At 44.8% G+C, this 24,136-nt stretch overlaps 5 protein-coding genes across 5 annotated transcripts; 2 read left to right on the top strand and 3 right to left on the bottom strand.

Annotated features, from left to right (window-relative positions):
- Positions 1-5,342: 5,342 nt before the first annotated feature.
- LOC311172464 (uncharacterized protein) lies at positions 5,343-5,723 on the bottom strand (the record flags this gene model as incomplete). Its single annotated transcript, XM_084235946.1, has 1 exon — positions 5,343-5,723. The coding sequence occupies one exon, from the start codon at positions 5,721-5,723 to the stop codon at positions 5,343-5,345; it is 381 nt and encodes a 126-aa protein (XP_084092072.1).
- Positions 5,724-7,768: 2,045 nt separating this feature from the next.
- LOC311180955 (uncharacterized protein) lies at positions 7,769-8,152 on the top strand (the record flags this gene model as incomplete). Its single annotated transcript, XM_084249066.1, has 1 exon — positions 7,769-8,152. One exon carries the CDS (start codon positions 7,769-7,771, stop codon positions 8,150-8,152), a length of 384 nt encoding a protein of 127 aa, XP_084105192.1.
- A 6,197-nt stretch (positions 8,153-14,349) lies between these two features.
- LOC311174288 (uncharacterized protein) lies at positions 14,350-14,736 on the bottom strand (the record flags this gene model as incomplete). Its single annotated transcript, XM_084238537.1, has 1 exon — positions 14,350-14,736. The coding sequence occupies one exon, from the start codon at positions 14,734-14,736 to the stop codon at positions 14,350-14,352; it is 387 nt and encodes a 128-aa protein (XP_084094663.1).
- Positions 14,737-18,477: 3,741 nt separating this feature from the next.
- LOC311185165 (uncharacterized protein) lies at positions 18,478-18,864 on the top strand (the record flags this gene model as incomplete). The annotated part of the gene is made up of 1 exon (XM_084255662.1): positions 18,478-18,864. The coding sequence occupies one exon, from the start codon at positions 18,478-18,480 to the stop codon at positions 18,862-18,864; it is 387 nt and encodes a 128-aa protein (XP_084111788.1).
- Positions 18,865-20,441: 1,577 nt separating this feature from the next.
- Positions 20,442-23,096, bottom strand: LOC311176999 (thiamine transporter 2-like; the record flags this gene model as incomplete). The annotated part of the gene is made up of 2 exons (XM_084242699.1): positions 22,084-23,096; positions 20,442-20,638 (listed from the first exon to the last, which is right to left on the bottom strand). The coding sequence occupies exons 1-2, from the start codon at positions 22,931-22,933 to the stop codon at positions 20,442-20,444; spliced, it is 1,047 nt and encodes a 348-aa protein (XP_084098825.1). The 5' UTR covers positions 22,934-23,096.
- Between the last annotated feature and the right edge of the window lie 1,040 nt (positions 23,097-24,136).

The following is a 24,136-nucleotide window of genomic DNA, read 5'->3' as shown; positions in this document are numbered from 1 at the left end:
GTGCTTGGGGGAAAGCAGACATTTTGGCAGAATCCACATGTGTAGATTTGGCAATAGAACAAATTGCCCAGGACAAGGACAAGTCAGTTTCATCCTTCTCTGAACTCAGGGCCTAGAATGCAGTTGGTTTGGTCCCTGTTAAATATATGAATGAAACATACATCTGGGCAACTGAGTTACAGGTTTACCATTTATATTTTCCATTCAAAAATATATTAGGTATTCCTTAGAAGCTGATTGGAGAAGAGGATAGCATTTATTTCACTAAGCACATTAAACATTTTTCTGAAATTAAAAAAAGTCCAAGAAATAAGTGTCCTAAGAGTATAAATTTGATTAGTCGTAGGTGAGACCTAAATATGTGACCCTGCTAAGTGACAAGCCATGATTGTTAAACCATAAAGAAAGAAGAGGACACAGACACCACCTCCTGGTGTCCAGAGGCAGGAGGATGACAGCAAAAGTCCATGTTAGGGCTGACTGCACCTGTATGAATGAGAAATCAGGCACTTTCACCCCCAGCTATTGCATAATTAGAAGAGCAGCAAAGTTAAGATCATATAACCACAGTCATTACTCATTCACTCATTCATTCCATAAATCCTGGGCCTTCCCTGGTGGTGCAGCGGTTGAGCGCTGGGCTGCGAAGCTTCCTACAGCCTCTGCAGCACTGGTTCGATCCCCTGCCACTGGCGAGAGTCCCACATGGCGCGCAGACCTCTCCTGCTGCGTCCGTCTGCCTGTTCTGTTCCCTGCTCTGGCTCTGGTGAATTCTCTCACTCTCCCGTGCTTCTGACTATACCCAGTGCTTGTATAAATAAATAAATAAATCTTTTTAAAAAAATCATTTAAATCCTTTTGTCATTCACTCATTCATTAAGTCCATATTGATGATTCATTGATTCATTCAATTGATCACTATCTTCACACCATGAAGACTTTCATGGACAACATGATAGTGAAAATATGTGAGCTTTTCTTAAAATATTTTTAAAAACTAATAAAACTTTACCTTTTCATTGTCAAGAAAAAATGCCTTAGGAAAAGTATTCCCCCCCCCCCAGGGATAATGGAAGCCAATATATGTTTTTAATGTTCTTCTTAATAGTCATGTACCACTTTATCCCACAGACCCACATCTAAGGTATTTTACTTTTTTATACAGACATAAGAATAAAAGAATAATGATGAAAGAAAGATGGGGTGAAGTCAGAACTGAGTTTTATTCCAGCTTGGGGATCACTTAATAATATGTGGTTTGTTCAAACTGCTCCACCTCTGTGGGTTTACAATAATGATGTGTGTTAAGGACAAAATTGTGTCCTCTAAAACTCACACTGACACACTAATGTGACTGCTGATGGAGACAGAGCCTCTCTGGTTGTAATTAAGAATAAATGAGGCCATGAGGGCAGGACGATAATCCAACAGGACAGGTGACCTTCAAAGAGGAAGAGACCCGATAGAGCCACACCTGGAGAAAGGACTGTGTGAGGACGCAGAGAATTCTCCCCAAGTCAAGGAAACAGGTCTTAGAAGACACAGATGTCTAAGATTAGGTGGACATCAGCCTCCATCACTGCAAGAAAATAAATGTCTGTTCTGTTAGTCATCCGGTGAGCGGGGTTTTGTTATGGCAGGCCTGGGGCAGGATGCCGTATGCTGCTCTTAGAAGATAACGTACTTATAAGAGGTTAATTAGGAATCTCTTAGTATATTACACCATCATATTTCTTAGTAATTGGCCCTTGAAATTTACTTGATATAAAAATTAAATATTAAAACACTACATCACAGGAGGTTTAGTTCAGTATAATCTGATTTTAGCTTAACTTGTCTAACAAAATCTTAACCAAAACCATTACTTAAGATCATTGAAATGCAGGCTAGATTCAGGGCACGGGGCTATTAGTGCCGGTCTTGCCTGAGTCAAAGACACTCTCATGTTGAAAGGAGCTGCCTCATGATCTGAGGCAGGAAGTCAGTTTGTTTGGGCTTGAGATATCTGCACAAAAACTAGTTATTTCTCCTCTAAGAGCAAAGAGACTCGGCTGTGAATTCAAAGAAAAATTAAGATAAGCCAAACTCTCATCTTTTCTTCCTGCCCACCCACGCTCCCACCCTTCTCATCTGTCTTCCGCCCCCAGACAGCCAGCACAGACAGATAGACAGACAGACATCTGCAGGACCTCCCTTTGCCTTGGCTGTACTGTTTTGAAGTGACTAATGGCCCCTGGATGGTCATGCTCTAACCTGTGATGACAGAAGTCATGGAGCAAAAAGTCAACACAGGAATGAGGTGCCAGGAATCATGGTTGACTCAAAGACAGGAAAGAATCAGAGAAGGAGGCCAGTCTGGAGGAAACAATTGTATCTGAGAACAGATGTTCCACAAATAGCTAGGTTTTACAAATTAAAGGAAGGGAAAAAGATCATGTGTTGCATCATAAAATTCAGACTCTAAAAATATATATACACATAGACATATGTATTATATATGCACATATATAGGTGTATTTTTGTATGTGATATATAATATGTAACTTGATGTGTATATATGTATGTGTATATAACCTATAATATGGATAATATATGACATGGGTGAACCATGATGAGTATGAATGCATACATATGTATATACAACATGCAGGTTATATATGCGAAACAACTACAGTGTCTACTCACTCTGATGATATTTGTTAGCAAACTAAAGGTGTGTCAAGCCATATGAGTTGTGTAGACTATGGTTTTGGTCTATAATCTGAATCTCAATATACCTCTTAAGAATAAATGCAAAAGATCAAGATTAGATAAGCAATTTTTAAGTCTAGATCTTTTTGTTTAACCACTAAAGCAAATCAAGCAGATTGCCTCTTCCTAAAATACTCAACCCAATGGGATAAAATAAATAGACCATGAAATAGGATTGGGGTGATATATGAGAGAATTTAGCTTGTATGTTTTTATTGGACCACTTTTTTACTTTATTAACTCCTCTTTTACTTTATTAACTCCTTTTTTTACTTTATTAACTCCTCTACAAAGTGAAGCAAAAACCTTAAAAGAGATGGTCAGTTGTACAGTTGCTGACCATACCTAAAATAACTTTTAAAATAGTTCTCTCATCTAATATCCCGAATCTCTCAGAATAGATATTTCTACCTATTGTTACATCCATGTATCTGTCAACTCAGGCTTCCAAAATAAAATACCATAGACTGGGTGATTTAAATAACAAAGGTTGGGCCTCCCCGGTGGCTCAGCGGTTGAGCGCTGGGTTGCGAAGCTGCCCGCAGCCTCTGCGGCACTGGTTCGATCCCCGGCTGCTCCCCGGCCACCAGAGGAGGGTCCCACATGGCGCGCAGACCTCTCCTGCCACCCGCTGCTCCCCTCAGCAGTGTGCTTCGGTCCTTCTGCCTGCTCGGCTCCCTGCTCTGGCTCTGGTGAATTCTCTCACCCTCCCGCGCTTCTGACTGTACCCAGTGCATGCATAAATAAATAAATAAATAAATAAATCTTATAAATAAATAAACAAATAACAAAGGTTTACTTCCTCACAATCTGGAGCTAAAATTTGGAGATCTTGATGCCAACATGGCTGAGTCCTGGCACGAGATGGCCTCTGGACTTGCAGGTGACCCCCTGCCCCGGTGTCCTGGCAGAACAACAACACTCTGGTACAAAACACCATCCCATTGGGGCATAGAAACAATTCAGTCCACAATCATCCTGGTTACCTTGTCTGTTTTGTAATTGCAGATGTCGCTGTCATTTATTGGATTTTGTGCTCTCTCTGATGCTTTTGTTGCCTACAGATGCACTTGCCATTCCACTTTTCCCTATCGCCGGTCCTTATTGCTTTCCCCAGAATTACAGACACAGTTTCAGTTCTCCCCAGGAACCAATTAATTCTGCATGTTGTTGCTCAGCTAAATGTCCCTTTCAAACATTTCATTGACCTTTAGCATTGTTGTGTGGCCAACTCCTCCAGCAGCAGCTGTGTTTTGTTTTTTTTTTAAAGATTTATTTATGCATACAAGAGCTGGGGTACAGGCCAGATGTGCAGGGGGTGAGAGGATTCACCAGAGACAGAGCAGGGAACAGAACAGGCAGACTGATGAAATACACTGCTGAGGCGAGCAGCGGGAGAGACAGGAGAGGTCTGCTTCGCCATGTGGGATTCTTGCCGGCTGGCCAGCCCAGATCAAACCCGCGCTGCAGAGGCTGCAGACAGCTTCACAGTGCAGCACTCAACCACCTGCGCCACCAGGGAGGCCCAGCAGCTGTGTGTTTTAAGCAAGTTGTTTAACCTCTCTGTTCTGTTCCCCATATACGCAATGGACATAATAAGAGTCTCTATCAAATCATGTCAGTTCTTAGAAGAATGCCTGGCTCTTTAGCACAACATGAATGCTAGCTATTTTTGTTGCTGCTGCTGCTATTATAATTAAATCTTCAGCCTTCCAATTATAGGCGTCATCTCCTTTTCATCACTTATGTCTATTTATGTTGATATACTCTATACTTAGGTCAAGCTCGTGGCTTGCTAACTGCCATGTATGTCTTGACTTCCCCATCCTTATTCTTTTTTTCCTTTTCTTCCGGGAGTATCTGTCTGCAATCCATTTCCACTTGTCAAAAGCTACAAATTCTTCCAAACACACCCCAAGTGTGATTTCTTTTGGGCATGTCTTCCTGTCTTTTATATCCATTCCCCCATCCAGCTATGCAATGTCCTCCTGCCAGGACATACCTCACCCCCACTGTTTGCAGGCTTATCAGTATTCAGTCTTCTATTCTTGGCAATTGGTACAGGGCTGAATTGAAAATTACACAAGGGTACAATTATTTTTGTATCTTTGATACAATTATTTTGTATCCCAACCCAGGGAAAACCATAATTAATACTAGTTTAATGAATAAATATGCTAAGAATAAGACAAGAGAAAATGTTTATAGTTTATTTGTGCACTTTATTGAAATTTTTAGTGGAATATCAGGACAAACTCTGGCCACAGAAAGGACAGAATATTTATGGTGAAGATAAGAAGTCCAAATGCATAGATAGAAAAGGTTTTAAGAAAAAAAGTTCAAATCATTATCTCAATGTGCTGAGCTCAAAAATCAAGATGCTTTCCATCTTTTTCCTTAGATGACATTGTATAAAATGTCCATGCAGTTACCTGACAAATGGACAAAACTATTTAAACTACAGAGAGAAGAGCCAAAGAAGAAAGGGGCATAAAGCCTGAGTGACTGAGACGGTAGGGGTAGACAGAGGGAAGGAGGGAGCATTAGCAATAGGAACAAGCATCTGCGCAGCGCCCCCTGCAGACCACGCCCTAGCAGCAGCACTGCTTCTGGCAGCAGCACTTCTGCTGGCAACAGCACTTCTGCTGGCAACAGCCCTTCCCACAGCCACAGCCCTTCCCACAGCCAGAGCTGCAGCAACAGGGGGTGCAGCAGGGGGTGCAGCAGGAGGTGCGGCGGCAACAGCAGACCACAGGGGTGCTGCAGCAGCCCCCACAGCAGCCATTGCAGCAGGGGCAGCAGCCAGAGCAGCAGCCCACCCGGTAGCACCTGCAGGTGGTGCAGCTGTTACAGCCACCACAGCCACCACAACCACCACAGCCACCACAGCCACCGCCGCAGCCACCGCAGCCACCACAGCCACCACAGCCACCGCAGCCACCGCCGCAGCCACCACAACCACAGCAACCCATGGTGTCAATAGAAAAGATTCAGGAGAGACTTGCGAGGTGAGGAGGGAGACTCAGGAGAAGTGAGTGGATTCTGAGGCTGTCTTCTGCTAAGAGCCCCTTATATACCATCAAACACTGCTGTTTTTAGCTCAATTTCCATGGAAAAATCTCACAAGATCTTTTATTTACTTCCTCCTTGAGTACCCTTGCCATAACAACACTGTTATTTTTAGCATAGCAGCCTCCTTGGAAAACCTTGGATTTTCTCATGAATAAAATAACTGTTGTATTTTTAGTGCAGGCGTAAGAAAAGCAATTGCCAAAATATAGAGGGAAAGCAGTGCCAAGGGCCTGGAAATGCCTCTATTTCTGATGTGGGCCCTGGTCGAGGTTGTATGACTGTCCCCTGTACTCACAGACTGTCCTGGGGAAGCTGGGCAATGGCATGGCAAGCTAGAGGAATGCTGAAAGTCTTCAGGTTGACTGAAAGTAGATCAAAGAAGAGATTTCTGAGGCTTCTTCTCCAGCTTTCACAAGAGCTTGTAGAGGAGACACCAATTGTAAATGCAGGGGCACCAATACTCTGGGAACAAGAGAAACACCGAAACCAGGTCCTCTGCATTCCAGGAGCTGTGGTCAAATTCCAAGAGTAGCCATGGGTGGTTCCTCTGCTGTAACTTGTCTGGAGGAACAGGACCAGCCAAGTAAGCCTAAATTCTCAAGACATGAACATGGCTCTATGGACCATTGATCACACCTGTGGGCCACCCGGGACAGGTGATGACAGCCCCACAGCCAGAATCCACCCTGACGGACCAAAGCCCATCAGTTCAAATAAACATTCCCTCGGGTCCTGATAAGTCAGGTTGAAATATTGGGCCTGGCCCTATTCTTAAACCTGAGAGAGTCCCAGGAGCAGACCAGTCACCAGATGAAAATTTTCTGGTTTAGATTTCCTAGTTACTTAATAAGAAAACAGCCATTAGAAACTGTACTCTTGGACCTCCCTGGTGGCGCAGCAGTTGAGCGCTGGGTTGCGAAGCTGCCTGCAGCCTCTGCAGCACCAGTTAGATCCCCAGCTGCTCCCCGGCCACCAGAGGAGGGTCCCGCATGGCGTGCAGACCTCTCCTGCTGCCTGCTGCTCCCCTCAGCAGTGTACTTCGGTCCTTCTGCCTGCTCTGCTCCCCGCTCTGGCTCTGGTGAATTTTCTCACCCTCCCGCGCTTCTGACTGTACCCAGTGCTTGTATAAATAAATAAATAAATCCTTAAAAAAAAAAAGAAAGAAAGAAACTGCACTCTTGGCAGAAGACTCATGAGAAGTTTGCAGAAAATTATATTTTAGATTATGACATCATGGAATTATTTTTTGTTAAGTTTTCATGATGAAGTAATTCCTTTGTTAAGAAAAAGATTCCAAAAGGTAAAGATAAAAATATGAATTTTAAGGGATGAGATAAAATGCAATCGGGGACAGATACCTACTCTTGCCTATTGAATCTGGATTTTCAGTTACTCTTTCAAGAGATTTTTGGTAATTTAAGAATGTGTAATAAATCCCAGTGGGGAGATAACCTTTTTTTTCCTAACTTGTGGTGACTAAGAAGTAAATACAGAAACAAAAGATTTTTTCCTGGCTGTAGATTAAGATTCTTGCAGTTATAAAAATAAAATATAGATTATTATAAAATACTCTGGGTGGGTATTTAAATCAAAAGATAGCTATTGAATATTTCCAATGAGTCAGGTACTATTTTAGGCCCTGTGGAAAAAAATATATATATACATTTAAGTTGTCATGGACTCGGAGGTCTTAGTGTATGTCCTCATACAAATATAGTTTTAAGGCACAGTAAAGGTTAAAATTAGCACTATTAAATGCTGTGGTTCCAAGAAGGATATAAGAGGCCTCGTGATATCTTTTCTGGGAGGTAAGGTAAACAAGGAACTGGCCTTGTAAGTTCATCCAACTGGTATATAAGGGCCTCCCCCAGCAGAAGGGGCATCAGACCTTCCTCACCTCCTGAGTCTCTCTCCTCACCTCTCCTGAATCCTCTCTGTTGACACCATGGGTTGCTGTGGTTGTGGTGGCTGCGGCGGTGGCTGTGGCGGCTGTGGTGGCTGTGGTGGCTGCGGTGGCTGCGGCGGTGGCTGTGGTGGCTGCGGCGGTGGCTGTGGTGGCTGTGGTGGCTGTAACAGCTGCTACAGCTGCAGGTCCTACCGGGTGGGCTGCTGCTCTGGCTGCTGCCCCTGCTGCAATGGCTGCTGTGGGGGCTGCTGCAGCACCCCTGTGGTCTGCTGCTGCCGCCGCACCTCCTGCTGCACCCCCCGCTGCATACCCTGCTGCTGCAGCTCTGGCTGTGGGAAGGGCTGTGGCTGTGGGAAGGGCTGTTGCCAGCAGAAGTGCTGTTGCCAGCAGAAGTGCTGCTGCCAGAAGCAGTGCTGCTGCTAGGGTGAGGTCTGCATGGATGCTTACTCCTGTTGCTAAGGCTCCCTCCATCCCTCTGCTCCCTGCTGGTTCCTTGTCACTTGAGCCATCTGGGAATTTTCTCTTCCTGGGAATTTTCTCTTGTTGAGTAGAGAAGAAAGACACATTTCTGGTTTGTTGGAATTGATGAATATCTCATAGTCTGAAGTTTTGGTGATCTGCGTGTCTTGAGAGTGATAGCAGGACACCTTACTCAAGGTCATCATGGAGAAGGATGGAGACATCTTGCTTATTCTCTCTGTTTGGTGGCTGGTGGCTGTAACCCTTGGTGATGCTGACAGTCCTGCTCCTTTGGGGGCGCTGGCCTGGTCCCTGGCAGGGCTTTAGCTGTGAGGGGCCAGATGCCTCAGTCCCTTCTTGCCTGCTGTCCTGACCTGCTGGCTGTGCCTGTGAGGCTTGTCTGCCTCATCTCCGTGTGGGGCCTAGGTTTTGTGCTCTTCTTCTTTTGCCTTGGGGAGCTCAAGTCTTCACAACTAAAAAGCGTCTAAACCAAACCAGAAAAGTATATCCAAAGCTGTGAGCACCTGCAGCACCTGAATAGCAGCCCACGGCCCAGATCCCAGACCAGCAGCATCAAGATCCTCATGTTTTATTCTGTAGCACGTGTTCATGGCCTTGTCTGCTGAGGTCTGCCTTCCCATCTGTAAGTACAATGGGTTCCTGATTTCTCAATTGCTGACATGTATTTCTAATTTCTCCTAAATGTTTAATAAACTATACTGAATCATCCTCCAAATACTGACTCACGGAAGCTTCTTGTCTGGTGGTTCCCTGGGGGGGGGGATGGGCAGTGCTGACTGGGGAGGACATGTCCCCCATGTACCCCTTCTGTAGTGGAAGGCCCTCATTAATCAACACCACATTGTTCAAATGGTTTACCTGTGCGTAATCTATACTGTGACTTGAAATATTTTCTTTGCTCAAGAAAGCCTAAATAAATTGACAATAAAAGGTAAGTAAACACACAAAGTATCACAAAGTTTACATTGGGCATCTTGCTAATTCAGGTATATTCCTTCTTAGGCAAAATAAGGATTTTTTATTTACAATTGAAATCTTATTTGGGAATGGTATCTTTTTGACAAGTTGATTTTCTCAATTAAATTTAAAATCCTAGTTTAATTACAAAAGATTAACTCCTGAAGTGTTTTATCCAATACAGCCTACCTATGATCCAAATGTTCTCTATAACAGAGAACATCCTATCATCCCTCAATTTAGAACCTCATTTTCACATTAAATATAAGCAAATCAACTTTGAGAGCAAGGAAGCTTTGACATGAGCTCTACATTTTTTTTTTTTTTGCAAAAGTAACTTTTCCACATAGGTTATCACTCACACACACACACACACACACACACCCCACCACCAGCTTTTTGCATTATGTAAACTTATTTGAGACAGTTGGATGTTCATCCTTCAAAACTCTCTTGCAGAGGTTTTTCCCAGTTTTCTCCACTGATTATTTTGGCAAAGAACAGCCACCTGTTTCATGCACATGGGGAAACAGTGACTGCTCTATGTATTGGTAAGAATGCTAAATGGGGCTATTTCTTAGGGGAGCAATTCGTCAGTGTGCACATTTTTAAAATTACATGCCTTTCAACTCGAAAATTTCACATCTTGGATAAAGACCTGTTATTTGCTAGCGTATTGGTTGCAGCAGAGTTGAAAGCAAGGGAACTCCACATGTCTTCCCTTGACTTCCAGGCTGCATGGTCCACTTGCACGGCAGAAGACGGCACAGCCGTCCCAGGAGCAGGCTAGAGCTCTGGGAACTGAAAAAGAATGACTCGAGATCTTGTCGATACTCATAATGAAAGGCAGAATACAATGTGTTCAAGATCAAATGTGTAAACGGAAACTTACCCTATGATTATAACATGTAGTCCAGGAAATGCCTGGTGTGAGGGGTTTTGAGGTGTGAGGTATTGTATGGGTACCTGAGGGGGAACAAAACGTATTAGGGAAGGTTTCAGAAAGAAAAACCTGATTTGATGCAATCCTATGGCTAATAGGAAGGAAATGTATATCTCCATTTTATAACCATACTGAGTTAATGGATGTCGGCAGAGACTAACAATGGATACCAATATCACACAAGGAGTTAACAATGATGCAAGAAAATGAATAAATTTAACAGTTAAAAAAAAATCAGGGCCTCCCTGGTGGTGCAAGGGGTTAAGCACCGCACTATGAAGTAATCCACAGCCTCTGCAGCACGAGCTGGATCCCCGGCGGTCAGGGAGAAACCCACATGGCAAGGGAGACCTCTCCCATCTCGCCCACTGCTCCCCTCAGCAGTGTGTTTCAGTCAGTCTGCCTGTTCTGTTCCCCACTCTGTCTCTGGTGGATCCTCTCACCCCGACACCTCCCCGCATCTCTGGCCTGTGCCCCAGCTCTTGTATGCATAAATAAATAAATCTTTAAAAAATCACACAAGAAGAGACAAATAGAATTAGGTGTCTCCTTTTGGGAGAACTCCATGTCACCTGTGATAGAATCTAATTCAAAAATGGACATAGAATCCTGTACCCTCACAACCTAATCACCATTTGCAGAAAATGCAGGGTGTTAAATCATCTCCATCAGGATGCGATCAACTCGAAAGTTCAGTTACAGAAAACTCTACTGAAGAACAAAGACATTTCAAGGAGAGAGAGAGTGCAAGCTAGAAGGGGGAGCACCCAGAGGAAGAAGAGATGGTAAGTTACACCCCAGCCCACTGTTTTACCTCATGACCAGCTAATGCAAGCTAGAAAACTGCTTTCTAAATGAGGTAACTGGGGGATTAGAGCATTACTAATTAATAAAAAACATTAATTTTACTCTTAATTTTTAGGCAAGCTAATGATAGTGTGGTTACATTTGAATCCAACCAAATCCTTATCTTACACACTAAATATGTGTGCATGAAATGATGTGATAGAACTTCCATGAAAGTATTTAAGCCTTAGTTGCATAGGACATGGGTTCACTATATGTGTTTAAATATTATTTTTTTATATAATTAACAGTTGAAAAATCTAAAAGGTTGACAAAGGGTGTATAATTATAAATTGATGTTCAATTTTTCTAATTCTCAAGAAAAATACTAATTTTTTATGTGCTTTATTAACAAAATATAATTAAAATCTCATCTACTGTTGCTTACAGGCTACAAAGCAAGCATCATACACAGTGGGGGAGATAACCCATAGACATAAAGGGGGATATTGTAACTCTTCCCACTGTGGGAAGCCCGGCTGACCTTTGATCTAGTAACTTCATCTCTAGGATTCTACCCAAAGGAAATAATCAGAAGAAAGAAAAGCCATAATATGGAGTTAAAATTATTGACCTCTGCTGAACCAGTTGGTGGTTCACTTATATGCATATAACACTGTGTATTAGGCTTTATAATTATAATTCCCATTTTAGAAATAAGACCAAAGAAGTGACATCATTGATCAAAGTAGTCATTTAGAGCTGGGATTTGAACCTGGGGAATCTGCTTCATGTCTCAGTGTATTAAGTTTGGACATTTACGACAGCATCATTATATGATAACTACATGTTAGAAAATACCTAAGTGTCCACTTATAGAAGTTTACCAAATAAACTGCTACATGCAACCGACAGACATTAAACATCAAGTATATTTTACTCTCAAACTTACAGATTCTGCACCTGCATGTGTCTGACACCAGTGTGCCCTAGGAAACAGCATGCACTCGCCCCAAGCAAAAACAAACTGCAGCCAGGAGCTTGTTCACCCCAAGTCCAGATCCTCTACTTTGAGTGAGGTCACATTTCCATGAAATGCCCCCTGGCTATGGCAGAGAGGGGAAAGGGTAGGGGGAGGGTCCCCATCCAGTGTTTTGCTGAGGTTCATTCCCTCTAGTCCTCAGAGCCCCGCTGCCTGTCACCCTCTCACTGCAGCTTTCCTGAGAGAGCCCTAGGGTATGGGTCACACACCCAGCACACTGCCCCACCTCAACCTCCCTCACCAGATTCTCTCTTGTCCTGGCTTCTCAGGGGAAGCCGTCTGCTGCCCTTCACGATCTATCACATCAGAAGTCTCCTTCTCCTGGAATACAAATTGGACCATTCCAGTTAAGCTTGAAATCCCATCCAGACTCTTACACTCAAAATCTATCCTGTTTCTTTTCCCCAGACATATTTTAATATAGTTGACATTGTATAGGACGTCAGGGGCACAGAAAACAATGGCAACAATCTCCGCCTCAAATGCACTGTGAGCATCTCTTCTGTAATTAATTTGATAATCATTGTGCTAATTAATTTAATAACATTAATTCTGCTAGAATTCTGGCATTCTTCTATAATCTATGTCTGGCTGGTGTGGATTTGGGTATATTCATACTCTCCCATGATATGAAATAGGTGTGGTCTCGCTCCCTCACAGGGACATGAGTTCAGGAGAGTGATATTGTATCTGTTTTGTTCATGGAACTATTCTTGGTGCTTAGAACAGTGCCGAGAACATCTAGGTGCTCAAATATCTGTAATGATGGAAACGATGTATTTATAAAGACACTGTGCTCTAATGCACATTGTTCATTTTGCTGGGACTTTGAGGGAAGACATCACTCAGGCCTGATGCCCTGAAGGCAGGCAGCTCTAGCCCGGGATTCTCTCTGTGGACCCCCCATACTCCCACCCATCCCCAGTGTCTGATGGAGCTGGGAGCCCTCAGCACATGCTGAAGTGAGTCTTCTGTCTCATACGATCTGGTTTGCTTGATGCTCACACTAATTAGGGGCTGCCCAGGAGGGACCAGTCACCCACCTCCTCCCACCCCCAGAGGCAGCATTGCCTGCCATCCCCCAGGGGACCCAGACACAGACTTGGGCCTGGAGGAAGCGCCCAGTTTCCTTGGGGCACGTGAGGCTCTCGCAGGCTATGCCAGAAGCTCCCCTGACTCTCTTCCTGGGGGTGCTCATCTGGCTGGCTGAGTGCTCCTCATCATACCCAGGAGCAACCTCTCTGGGAGCACAGCCAGGATCAGAGCTGGGAGTGGACAGTGAGGACCCCTGACCTCAGTGGTCCCCAGGCGTGGACAGAGGCAACACTGGCCCCTCCCCCATCTCCACGGCCACCCAGAGCAGATTTAGGGAGAAAATCCTGAGGAGAGGCCCTGGTTCGGGGGGGGCTCACCAACCGCAGCCTGTGTGTGCGTTCACCTGCTGGGAGCTGAGACGCGGCTTGAAAGCATCACCCTGACGTCTGTGCTCAATGTTGTCATGTTCTGCTCACTCCTACAGGGTGGCCAGCCTGGGGAGGGGGCTGGTGACTCCCTGCTCTTCCTCACAGATTTGTTCCTTGTGCCCAAGTTTGTATTTGTGACCATAATCTGCCAAGGAGACAGAGCATGCATGAAGGGGAAACTTTCATTAAAGTGATAAAAGCTGCCATAACCCGACCTAGGTGGACACGCACAGTGTTGAAGGTGTTGAATTTCCGCTGGTTGTAGCCCAGAGGATCACACCGTTAGAAAAGCTGAGCCTGGGGTTTGAAACAAAGTGATGAACTAACTTGCTTGACACAAAGCTTCAAGAATCTTTTCTCTAACTTTCTTCTAATTTACATAAGCGCATAGTTGAATCCATCCAATGTTTGCCATCCCATGAACATCTGCAGAGACAGCGTCCATGGACTATGGTCAGCGCGTTGCTGACATGCAGCAGGGTCTTACTCGCTTTACGGAGCTTGGGGCATCTTTGGATTAAAAACATTCTAATTAGAAACAAAAAAAAGGAGACAGTCTTTCATGCCAATTTCTTTTGCTTTATTGAGAACATATTGTCTTAGTTTTATAGAAACAGCAAGAAAAGAGACAGCGGATATAGACACAACAGAAGAGGAGAAAAAGGGATAGAAGCAAACCTTTGAGCAGAACATCTCGGGAGCACGTGGCCTCCAACCATCCACCTGTTTTGCCGGCTCCCACTTAGGCTGCGGGTGGATGGAGCTTAGTGTGGGTGTTTCTGCATCGGAGGCAGGATCTCAGGGACCAGAGGGTGTGGATAAGCTCCTCAGCCTGAGAGCCACTCATGTCCCCCTGGTGACATTCAAATCAGGAGGGACTGGCAGACAGAGGGGGAATCTTACCAAGGACACAGTTTCAGGCAGCACCTGCGCGGAGGCTGGCAGCCCCCTAGCAGCAGCACTGCTTCTGGCAGCAGCACTTCTGCTGGCAACAGCACTTCTGCTGGCAACAGCCCTTCCCACAGCCACAGCCCTTCCCACAGCCAGAGCTGCAGCAGCAGGGTACGCAGCAGGGGGTGCAGCAGGAGGTGCGGCGGCAACAGCAGACCACAGGGGTGCTGCAGCAGCCCCCACAGCAGCCATTGCAGCAGGGGCAGCAGCCAGAGCAGCAGCCCACCCGGTAGCACCTGCAGCTGTAGCAGCTGTTACAGCCACCACAACCACCGCCGCAGCCACCACAGCCACCGCCGCAGCCACCACAGCCACCGCCACAGCCACCACAGCCACCGCAGCCGCCACAGCCACCGCCGCAGCCACCACAACCACAGCAACCCATGGTGTCAACAGAGAGGATTCAGGAGAGGTGAGGAGAGAGACTCAGGAGGTGAGGAAGGTCTGATGCCCCTTCTGCTGGGGGAGGCCCTTATATACCGACCTCAGGCTGGGGGAGGGAGGGCACATGACTGCTTCCCTGTTGCTGTTTGGGTCAGTTGTCATGGGAGAATCTTGTAATTCACAAATAACCTTCCTGTTTTAGAATGCCAGCTAGGTTGGTTAGAATGCTTGCATACTTTTCTAAGTCAGATGCCCTATAAATTCCATCAAGGCACCTGAGGACCCAGAAAACAGGGGCTGTCACCAGCCATATGCACAGCCGCCAGCCTACATCACACCACATGCCATGTCTGAGCTGATGCTGTGATAACTGACTGCATTTGGTTTCCCCAGGCAGCCATTCCTGGGGCAGCTGGGAGTCCTCTTGTCAACCAGGAGTGGAGGGTCTGGCTCAAGGGGCATTGTCACGTGCAGTCAGGTTTGACCCTCCCGAGGGTTTGCAGGGAATAGCTCCCACTCCCTATCACACATTTCTTAGCTTTGTTAGCTGGATCACTCTTGGTTTACTCCGAAACAAACATCAGAAAAGAGGACAAGTGCAGAATGTGTTTATGTGAAACCTACCTGCATCCCTGAATCCAGGGCTGACAACCAGTCACTCCCAAATAACCTCTGAAAGATCATCCCTTCATTGTACAAGAAGGGGAACCAGTTCCTCCCATGGGAGATATAAATTTTCTGGATCCTGTTGCTTGCTGATTTGCATAAGCATGGATACTCCTGCTTCAGCTTCCAGACCTCATTTAAACAGCATTCTGTATTGATGTTCATATTTCCCCCTTTTGACCAAGGTCTTTCTCTGAAAGAATCACTGATCAACAGTCAGATATGTAATAAAATAATGCTCTCTGGTCCTGCTGTTCCAGGAAAGTCTTTTCTAGGTGTCATGTCCAAAGTCTCTATCTTGTTAAATTTGTAGACTTTGGGGATCTAATATCATCCCTTTTTTTAAATTGAGATATTTATTGCATTCAAGGTCATTAGTTCTGAGAAAGGACCACTATGGGATTGGGCTTGGTTTTCATTTGTACCAGATATTTTTGAAGATTTTTCTGGAGGCTATTCCACTAAAGGTCGTGCATTTGTGCCTTAGTGCCCTGATCTGCTTTGTTGAAAGAAAGTTGAGTCTTGGCCTTTAATCTGAGTTTAACTTAGAATGGGGGTCACCCCCATTTCATTTTGGAAATTCCTGATAATAATAGTAATAATAACAAAATAAACTGGATCTCGGCCATCTAAGTGTTCACAGGAAGTCCCTTCATCAGGAGCTTCTGCCAGCTTCACATTCCAGTATCAAGCTTCTTCCACATGCACATATCTAATGTAATGGACTAAATTAACTAAAAAAGTAATTTAGAATTCCATTATGAGAAACACTAACTTACCAACTTGCTTTTCTTAAAACTGAATTGGACAACCATGACTTTGAAATTGCTAAAATGGAACAGGAAGTCAGTTTTTATTGGTATGTGGAGGCTTCCAAAATTGTGTTTGCAAAATTGACTAAAACTAAAAAACAGAAAAAGAAAATGGTTTCTGAAGCTTCTCTCTCCTCTGCATCTTAATGTGCGCTAGCCCTGCCTCCAGCGCTCTTTTCCCTTCATTTCTGGGCCTCCTCTCTCTTTCTTTGGATAATGCAGATATATCATGGTTCACCGATGGTTCATATTTGAAAGCTGAAAATGGTAAACATTGCACTGGATATGCTGTTATGTCATTGAATCAGCACCATTGCCTTTGTTTACAAAATACCAACAAGCCAGGTTATATGCACTAACATTGGCTTGTACCCTAGCCAGGGGCAAAACTCAACATTTACAAAGAAAGGAGATGGGCTTTTGGAGTGGGTGTAATTTTGGAATCTGGTGGAGGTAAAGTGGATTAGTTACTTCCAATGGAGACAAAATTAAAAATGTCTCTATATTCAGAGATTGTCGGATACCATATGTTTAGTTGCTGACTTAGCAATTACTAAGATTCTAAAGTTGACACTCCAGATGCTCTTAGAAATCATTTTGCTGACATTTCTGGGGAAAATGTGTTCTTAATCCAATAGCAGTCAAAACTTTGTCATGATGTAGTGGGGCAGTTCTCCAGTAGATAACATAAATGAACTGGTGAGAGAAGAATAGTAATTGGCTCAAGAAAAATAAAGACAGGATTGGGAATTTAAAAACTGTTGGTGTGACAACATGAGTAGGTACCAAATAATACCCAGTTCTTCTGGAGATTTAACAATTTCCATTTCTAACCATTGTTCATGCATTCAGTTATTGGTCCACCAATAAAATGATAGCATTTATGGTCAATATTGGTGAGGAAATATTAATGAGATTGCAGAAAGCACCCACCTTACTTGTCCTATCTACCCAAAATACAACTCAGGAAAGCCTTCTTACACAGCTCCTGGACCTCTTAAATTGCATAATGGCCATTCAAGTCCTGCTGTGATATGTAAAGACATTTACTTTATTTACTTTCAGCCAATTAATAGCAGTCAAGGTCACTGTGTGATTATTTCATACCTAGATATAAATAAAGGAAATAAGTCATGTAATTTTTTTTAACAAAACATGACAATTCCAATCATATGGCATGGTTTTTAAAGCTGTTTCAACTCTGGATGAGCTCAGTGGTTGCTGCCTATCCCTCTACATGTGCCCAAACTCAGGAAATGTCTGACATCAAATGAGCCTTATGTGAACAAGGGATTGTGGGTGACAGTGGTGTGTCAGTGTTGGCCCATTGATTGTAATTATTGGCCCACACTGGTGCAGGATGGTGGTATGTGAGGATGAGGGGGTGGGGGATTCATGGGCATGGGGGAGCTGGAGATAGATGCAAAAGCTCAACTCTTAGGTGAAACAAAAGCTGCTCTAAAAAATAGTCTACTTTGGACAGAGATGACTTAGTCTAAACTTAGGGAATTGAGTCACAGAAGAATGTGGATTTCACTGGAAAGTCAAACTGGCGAAGACGATCTAGGCAACTTCCTCCACTATCCAGATCCCAGGGGAGGAAGAGGAATTGAGGCTGTTGGGAGGCTGACGTGGAAAGCCATTACCCCTGGGATCACCCAAAGCAACCCTAGCCAAGTTCCCTGCGCTTGGGCCCCTGTGCCAAGGACAACATGAGGGAGAAATCTCTGACTTCTTAGTCTCAGAACATCATGACATGAGAGAACAAGCAAATTGACATGCTTGACTTCCACACATCAGACGCCACCTTCTCTGGCCTTCAGCAGTGAATATCTGGAGCTGAGTGGAAATGCTCGAAGGGAAACTCACACAAGGAAATCTTCACTGCTGAGGGACCTCAAGCTCATTAAACAGATGAACTTTGCTCAAGGGAGACTCAGAGTTGGCCACACTTGTGACTGAAGACACCTCGATTAAGACAAGATTAAACAGCTTAGAAATATATTGTTTTTGTTAGAAATATCTTGAGGAAGAAGTAAGACTAAAATAAGCAATTGTACGATCAGAGGTTTTCAATGAGGAAATACATTCACTCGTGTCACATCTCCTAGGGAAGCTGACATAAGGAGGCTGATGACCAGGAAGTGGCCACATGTCCTGGCTGAAACTGGATATAAAAGGGCCTCGTGGAGGAGAGAGCATCAGACCTTCCTCACCTCCTGAGTCTCTCTCCTCACCTCTCCTGAATCCTCTCTGTTGACACCATGGGTTGCTGTGGTTGTGGTGGCTGCGGCGGTGGCTGTGGCGGCTGCGGTGGCTGTGGTGGCTGTGGCGGTGGCTGTGGTGGCTGCGGCGGTGGCTGTGGTGGCTGCGGCGGTGGTTGTGGTGGCTGTAACAGCTGCACCACCTGCAGGTGCTACCGGGTGGGCTGCTGCTCTGGCTGCTGCCCCTGCTGCAATGGCTGCTGTGGGGGCTGCTGCAGCACCCCTGTGGTCTGCTGTTGCCGCCGCACCACCTGCTGCACCCCCTGCTGCGTACCCTGCTGCTGCAGCTCTGGCTGTGGGAAGGGCTGTGGCTGTGGGAAGGGCTGTTGCCAGCAGAAGTGCTGTTGCCAGCAGAAGTGCTGCTGCCAGAAGCAGTGCTGCTGCTAGGCGGCTGCCAGCCTCCGCGCAGTTGCTGCCTGAAACTGTGTCCTTGGTAAGATTCCCCCTCTGTCTGCCAGTCCCTCCTGATTTGAATGTCACCAGGGGGACATGAGTGGCTCTCAGGCTGAGGAGCTTATCCACACCCTCTGGTCCCTGAGATCCTGCCTCCGATGCAGAAACACCCACACTAAGCTCCATCCACCCGCAGCCTAAGTGGGAGCCGGCAAAACAGGTGGATGGTTGGAGGCCACGTGCTCCCGAGATGTTCTGCTCAAAGGTTTGCTTCTATCCCTTTTTCTCCTCTTTGTTGGTCTTCACTTCCTCTGTCTCTCCTGCTATTTTCTGTTTCTGGAAACCTAAGAAAATTGATTTCAATAAACCACATGAGTTTGGCATCAGACTCATCTCCGTCTCCTTTTTTTATTCAAATGTTTCAAACCCAAAAATACATCAAGCCCATCATAGTAAGACCCTGCTACTTGTGTCACTGGATTTAGAGTAAATAATGGATGAAACTCTATGTCAAGTCCTCAGCTCAGCTTTTCTAACAGTGTGATCCTCTGGTCCACAGCCAGGGCCTCCTGCTGGCACAGGCAGTTGAGCATAGAGTTGTGAAGCTATCCGCAGCCTCTGCAGCGTGGGTTTGATCCCAGCTGCCTGAGGAGAAACCACACGATGTGGCAGACCTCTCCTGTCTCGCCCACTGCTCCCCTCAGCAATGTATTTCAGTCAATCTGCCTGTTCTGTTTCCCACTCTGTCTCTGGTGAATCCTCTTAACCCCCACACCTCTGGCCAGTTCTTGTATGCATAAATAAATAAATCTTTAAAAAAAAAAGACACTCTAAACACTTGAGTTTGATTAAACTGACACATTTCAGTGAAATAGACAAATGCATGGTGTGAATGGAGACTAGACTTTTTGGTGGAGACCAGAATGTAGCATGTAAAGATATTGAATTATAATGATATAAACCCAAAGCTTATAAATTCAGTTGTAACTTTAGTCATAACAGATAAAAATTTTTAAAATGGGAAAATTCAAATATTTCTTATCTCTTTTGGTAAATATGAAGCACATTTAACAGTCAGTTTTCTCTTATATGTGGAAGCAAATGTTTTCAATCATCTCAAAGAACTGCTCTCTGGGATTCTTAGAATCTTTGCATCTAGTTTTTTCAGGATCCTTTTTTATAACTACATGAGAATATTTGTTCACAAAAAAATGTGCCTGAAATTATTCAAGCAACCAAGCAAAATGAAGGATGAAATCTAAACCTAATCTTTCAGAATAAGATTGCACCACATGTTATGGCAAGTTACTGCAAATAAAAAATCACAACCTGACATTATTGCTTTTAGTTTACAAATTTATGTAACTTAATTACTTCATTACTAACCTTAACAACATCCTTAAGGTTAGTAGCTAATTGAAAAAGAAGGTTGTTTGTGACTGATAGGACCTGGAGTAGTCAACACTTAATATAGCCATTCATTAAAATCTTTAGGAAGTTCTCAAAGGAACTATAAGAATCAGAAAAGAGAAAGTGATTTAGTCTTAGGAGGGAAGGAAGTGCTGGAATACTTACACGGCTATTGTTATTAGAAGCATGTAGCTGGACTTGAAGATCAGATAGCCAGCGTAGCACACCCAGATGTTGGTGGTGTGATGCATGAGGAATAGAGAGGCTGCATTTGCAACTGAGAAGATGGCCAGCGCCAGCTCCCCCAGAAGATTCCAGTTGACATTCGCATGACCCACTGCCAAGGTGGCCACAGCCCCTGAGAAATAGACAGGAGGATGGAATGTACTGAGACATGTGTGGGAGATGTCAACACACTCCTTTACTCAGGTCTCTGGTAATTCTGGAAGATGAATGTATTATTTTCACAAAAACAGTGTGATCCACCTAAATGTGAGTTTTTCCTTTTGGCAACCGCTTTCTTTTGGCTTTTGTCTTTATTTTCTAGTCTTTCAATCATTGAGTTGCAACACTAATCAGCATCAAAGACATTCCAAATGCTCTACTAAGCAGAGAGGGAGCAGGTTCCTTACCAGGGAAAAGGGGAACAAGCACACCAACCCAGGCACTTAACACAAGATGCTGGGAGGGGTAGAGAAGGAGAGCTATTCTGCACAGGTGTCCGGCCCTTCACACTTGCCTGTTTCTTACTGTAAATTATTTTCAGTGATGGATCATGTGTTGCACTGACTTGTAAATTTTAATCTCTATGATAATCTTAGTCTTATTTTAGTCTCCATTTTCAAGTCTTCAAGATCTGGCCAAATTTACTTGAGGTATTGGGTAAACAACTATATTGATTCATAGAATTTGAGAGATTGAATAATTAACAGTATTGAAGGTCAGTAATAATAATAATAATAATAGTTTCAAATGAAAGCCATTTATGCTTCAAATTACTGACATTTAAACAAAAAAGAAGACTGAATTTCCCCCCTAGACTATAGAATAGAGGGGAAGGAATTTCACAAAACAATTCAACAAAGTCTTGATTTCCAGGAATTAAATGAAATATTCCAAAAGCAAGAGAAAATAGAACAGAGGTTACCTAACTTTTCTAAAAATTCCTTGTATATGAGGGCATGGAAACCTCCTACTTCCTAGAAAATATCTTCAAAGTCTCAGTTAAATCTTTTCAAATATACCAGAATATAAATATTTATTGTAGAGTAAACTCAAAGGCAGATTTTACTGCCTTTCACATACTACCCACTCTTCATATAAACCTCATAAGAAAACTACTTTTGAACGATTTTTTGATATATAACCTAGAATTGCAGTGGGTGGGCACAAGGGAAGTCAAATAATTTATTAATACACATATTAATACACATATTCCAGCAATATTTTCAAAGTCATCATAGTTCAGTTCATTGTCTAAAATAATAAAAAACTCCTTACGTATTCCAAGATGTTTATTTTCCTTTTGATATTCAGAACAATCCTGGAAGAATGGGGGACACTCTAACTCGTTTCCTGATACTGAAATGGAATCCTAGGAATCTGGTATGAATTTAATTGTGGTTCAAGTCCTGAGCTCCTGACTTACTGGCGGTCACTCCTCCACATTTAAAAGAAGAATCATGTTCCTCTTTCTCCCTCAGAGTTTTCACTCCTGAGTTTTCTACATAACATGGGGCAGCTGTGCAACTGGATAAGAAGCTAGTGGGGCAGCCGTGAAAGAAGATGCAGGTGCGCACTCACCCACGAAGGTCGCCAGCGCCTCCACCGCCCCATTGTAGACCAGAGAGGCCTGGGCCGGGGCCTTGTCATCCCACAGGACCTGAACGTAGTTCACCACCTGGTTGTAGCCCGCCGTGGACGACGCCCACCACAGGGACCAGTAGAGGAGGCGCCGGCTGGAGAAGCTCTCCCTCAGGTCCCGCAGCCACTGCTGGCACAACTGCCTCGCTGCGCCCTGGGCCTGCACGCGCCCCCGCAGGCCCCCAGCCAGCCGCCCCGAGACCGTGGGCACCCGCGAGGGCCGCTTCTCTGCAGCCCCGCCGGGCGCCTCCCACCCAGGGGCCTCCTGCTGCACCGCCTCCCTGCTGGGCCACTTCGGGACCTCCAGGCTGCCTTGGGCATGGAAAAACAAGCTCTTCCCGGGCATGGGGAGAAACAGGGCGCACAGGCAGGCCAGGGAGACCGAGGTCAGGGACATGACGTTGAGGTAAAAGTAGGGCAGGCGGCCCAGGGACACCAGCAGCTGGGCCAGCACCGAGGCCGCCGTGTAGGCCGCCAGCGTGACGCCCCTGCAGTAGCCGCTGACCCGCTGGTAGTGCTCGGGGCTGACCACGCTGTAGATGTAGGCGTAGTAGGCCACCTCGGCGGCGGTGGCCACCCCGTAGAAGAACTCCATGGCCTGCATGGCCGCCACTCCTCGGGCGAACAAGAGCATCAGCCAGGTGGCGACGAAGCTGAGCCCCTGCAGGAGGATGACCGGCTTGTAGCGCACGTAGTCGGTGAGGACGAGGACCGGGAGCAGCAGCAGGTGAGGTGAAGGCGCGGGAAGGGAGAAGGGTCGCCTCTCGGACATGCTTGCTCCTCCGAACATGCGGGGGTCAGTATTGAATTCTGCATCGGACTGAATAAGATGTTTGTCATATAGAAAACACGAAAGAAAACATTCAAGAAATTCACCAGGAAAATAGAGATAACTCCTCCTCCAACAACAGAATAAAACATGTATGTATGTGCATGTGTCTGCTAGAAGAAGATTGGCTTAATGTACAGTCTGAAGTATGTTAATATTAACTAGAATATACAGTGGAGTAAATTAGTTAATTTCAAAGACATTTGTGTTATTTAGACTCATAAGACATTCCCATCTTACTCAAAGATCAAATATTACAATGTTAGAAAATCATTTTTTATTTCACCCATCACAGAGTCAAACATGTCAGCACTTCCAAAGTGTGATGAACACACAAGTGAAGATAGAAAGACTATTTTGATTTTGCCCCTCGGGTGTAACAAGAACATGTATTCATCATTTCCTGGTCAAATTTTCTGTGCTCTGAAACCCCTTTCTCTCCACCTGTAATGATTTCACTCTTCCTCAATTCTGGCTTCTGTTTATTAGGGTTCTCTCTGGACTGAGCCAGAAAGGCATATGTCTCCCTGTTCATTCATAGAAAGAAAACATGGAAGAAGCTGTAGGTCTTTGGGGCTGGATGTTTGCAGGACAAGACACCTGCCTTACTCTGTGGCCCCCGATTTCTACAGCACCCTCAGCTGGTCGAGTCATCAATGAGGAACACTTGGTGATCTGAAAGTCCACAAAGATTGGGTTAAACTTTTGAGGGTGGTACATTGACTAGTTTCTAATGATCACAGAACCAACCCAGTGGGTTCTGGATTGATTCTGAACCTGTGTATCCATTTGAATTGTGACAGGTGACCCCTGGAAATCTGAGGTAGAATCGTCCCTACGTGATCTGACCACAGCAGAACAACTCCCGCTTACTCACCACTCACCCCCAAATAAACCAGCCCACTGGCCTTCCAGAAGCCACACACCCTGCAGTGTTCCCTGAGCTATGGTTCTAAAACCCAACCATGCTGGGTCAGTGCATTTTCTTGTTGTGCTTGTTATAAGAAAAAGGGGGGGAGCTTTAAGTGAGAGAATTTGACCTTCTGGGGAAGGTGTAAAGCTTAGAGGTCAATCAGTCTTACCTGCTGATAAACTGTTTTTCGAAACCTAGTGATGTCCTAAAGCATCGCTGTGGTTCTCTGTCAAATGCTGCTCACACCTCAG

Source organism: Talpa europaea, assembly GCF_964194135.1.
Source record: "Talpa europaea genome assembly, chromosome: 1".
NCBI classification, from domain to species: domain Eukaryota; kingdom Metazoa; phylum Chordata; class Mammalia; order Eulipotyphla; family Talpidae; genus Talpa; species Talpa europaea.
Note: the sequence above shows the minus strand (reverse complement) of the source record. Positions and strands in the feature narration are given on the sequence as shown.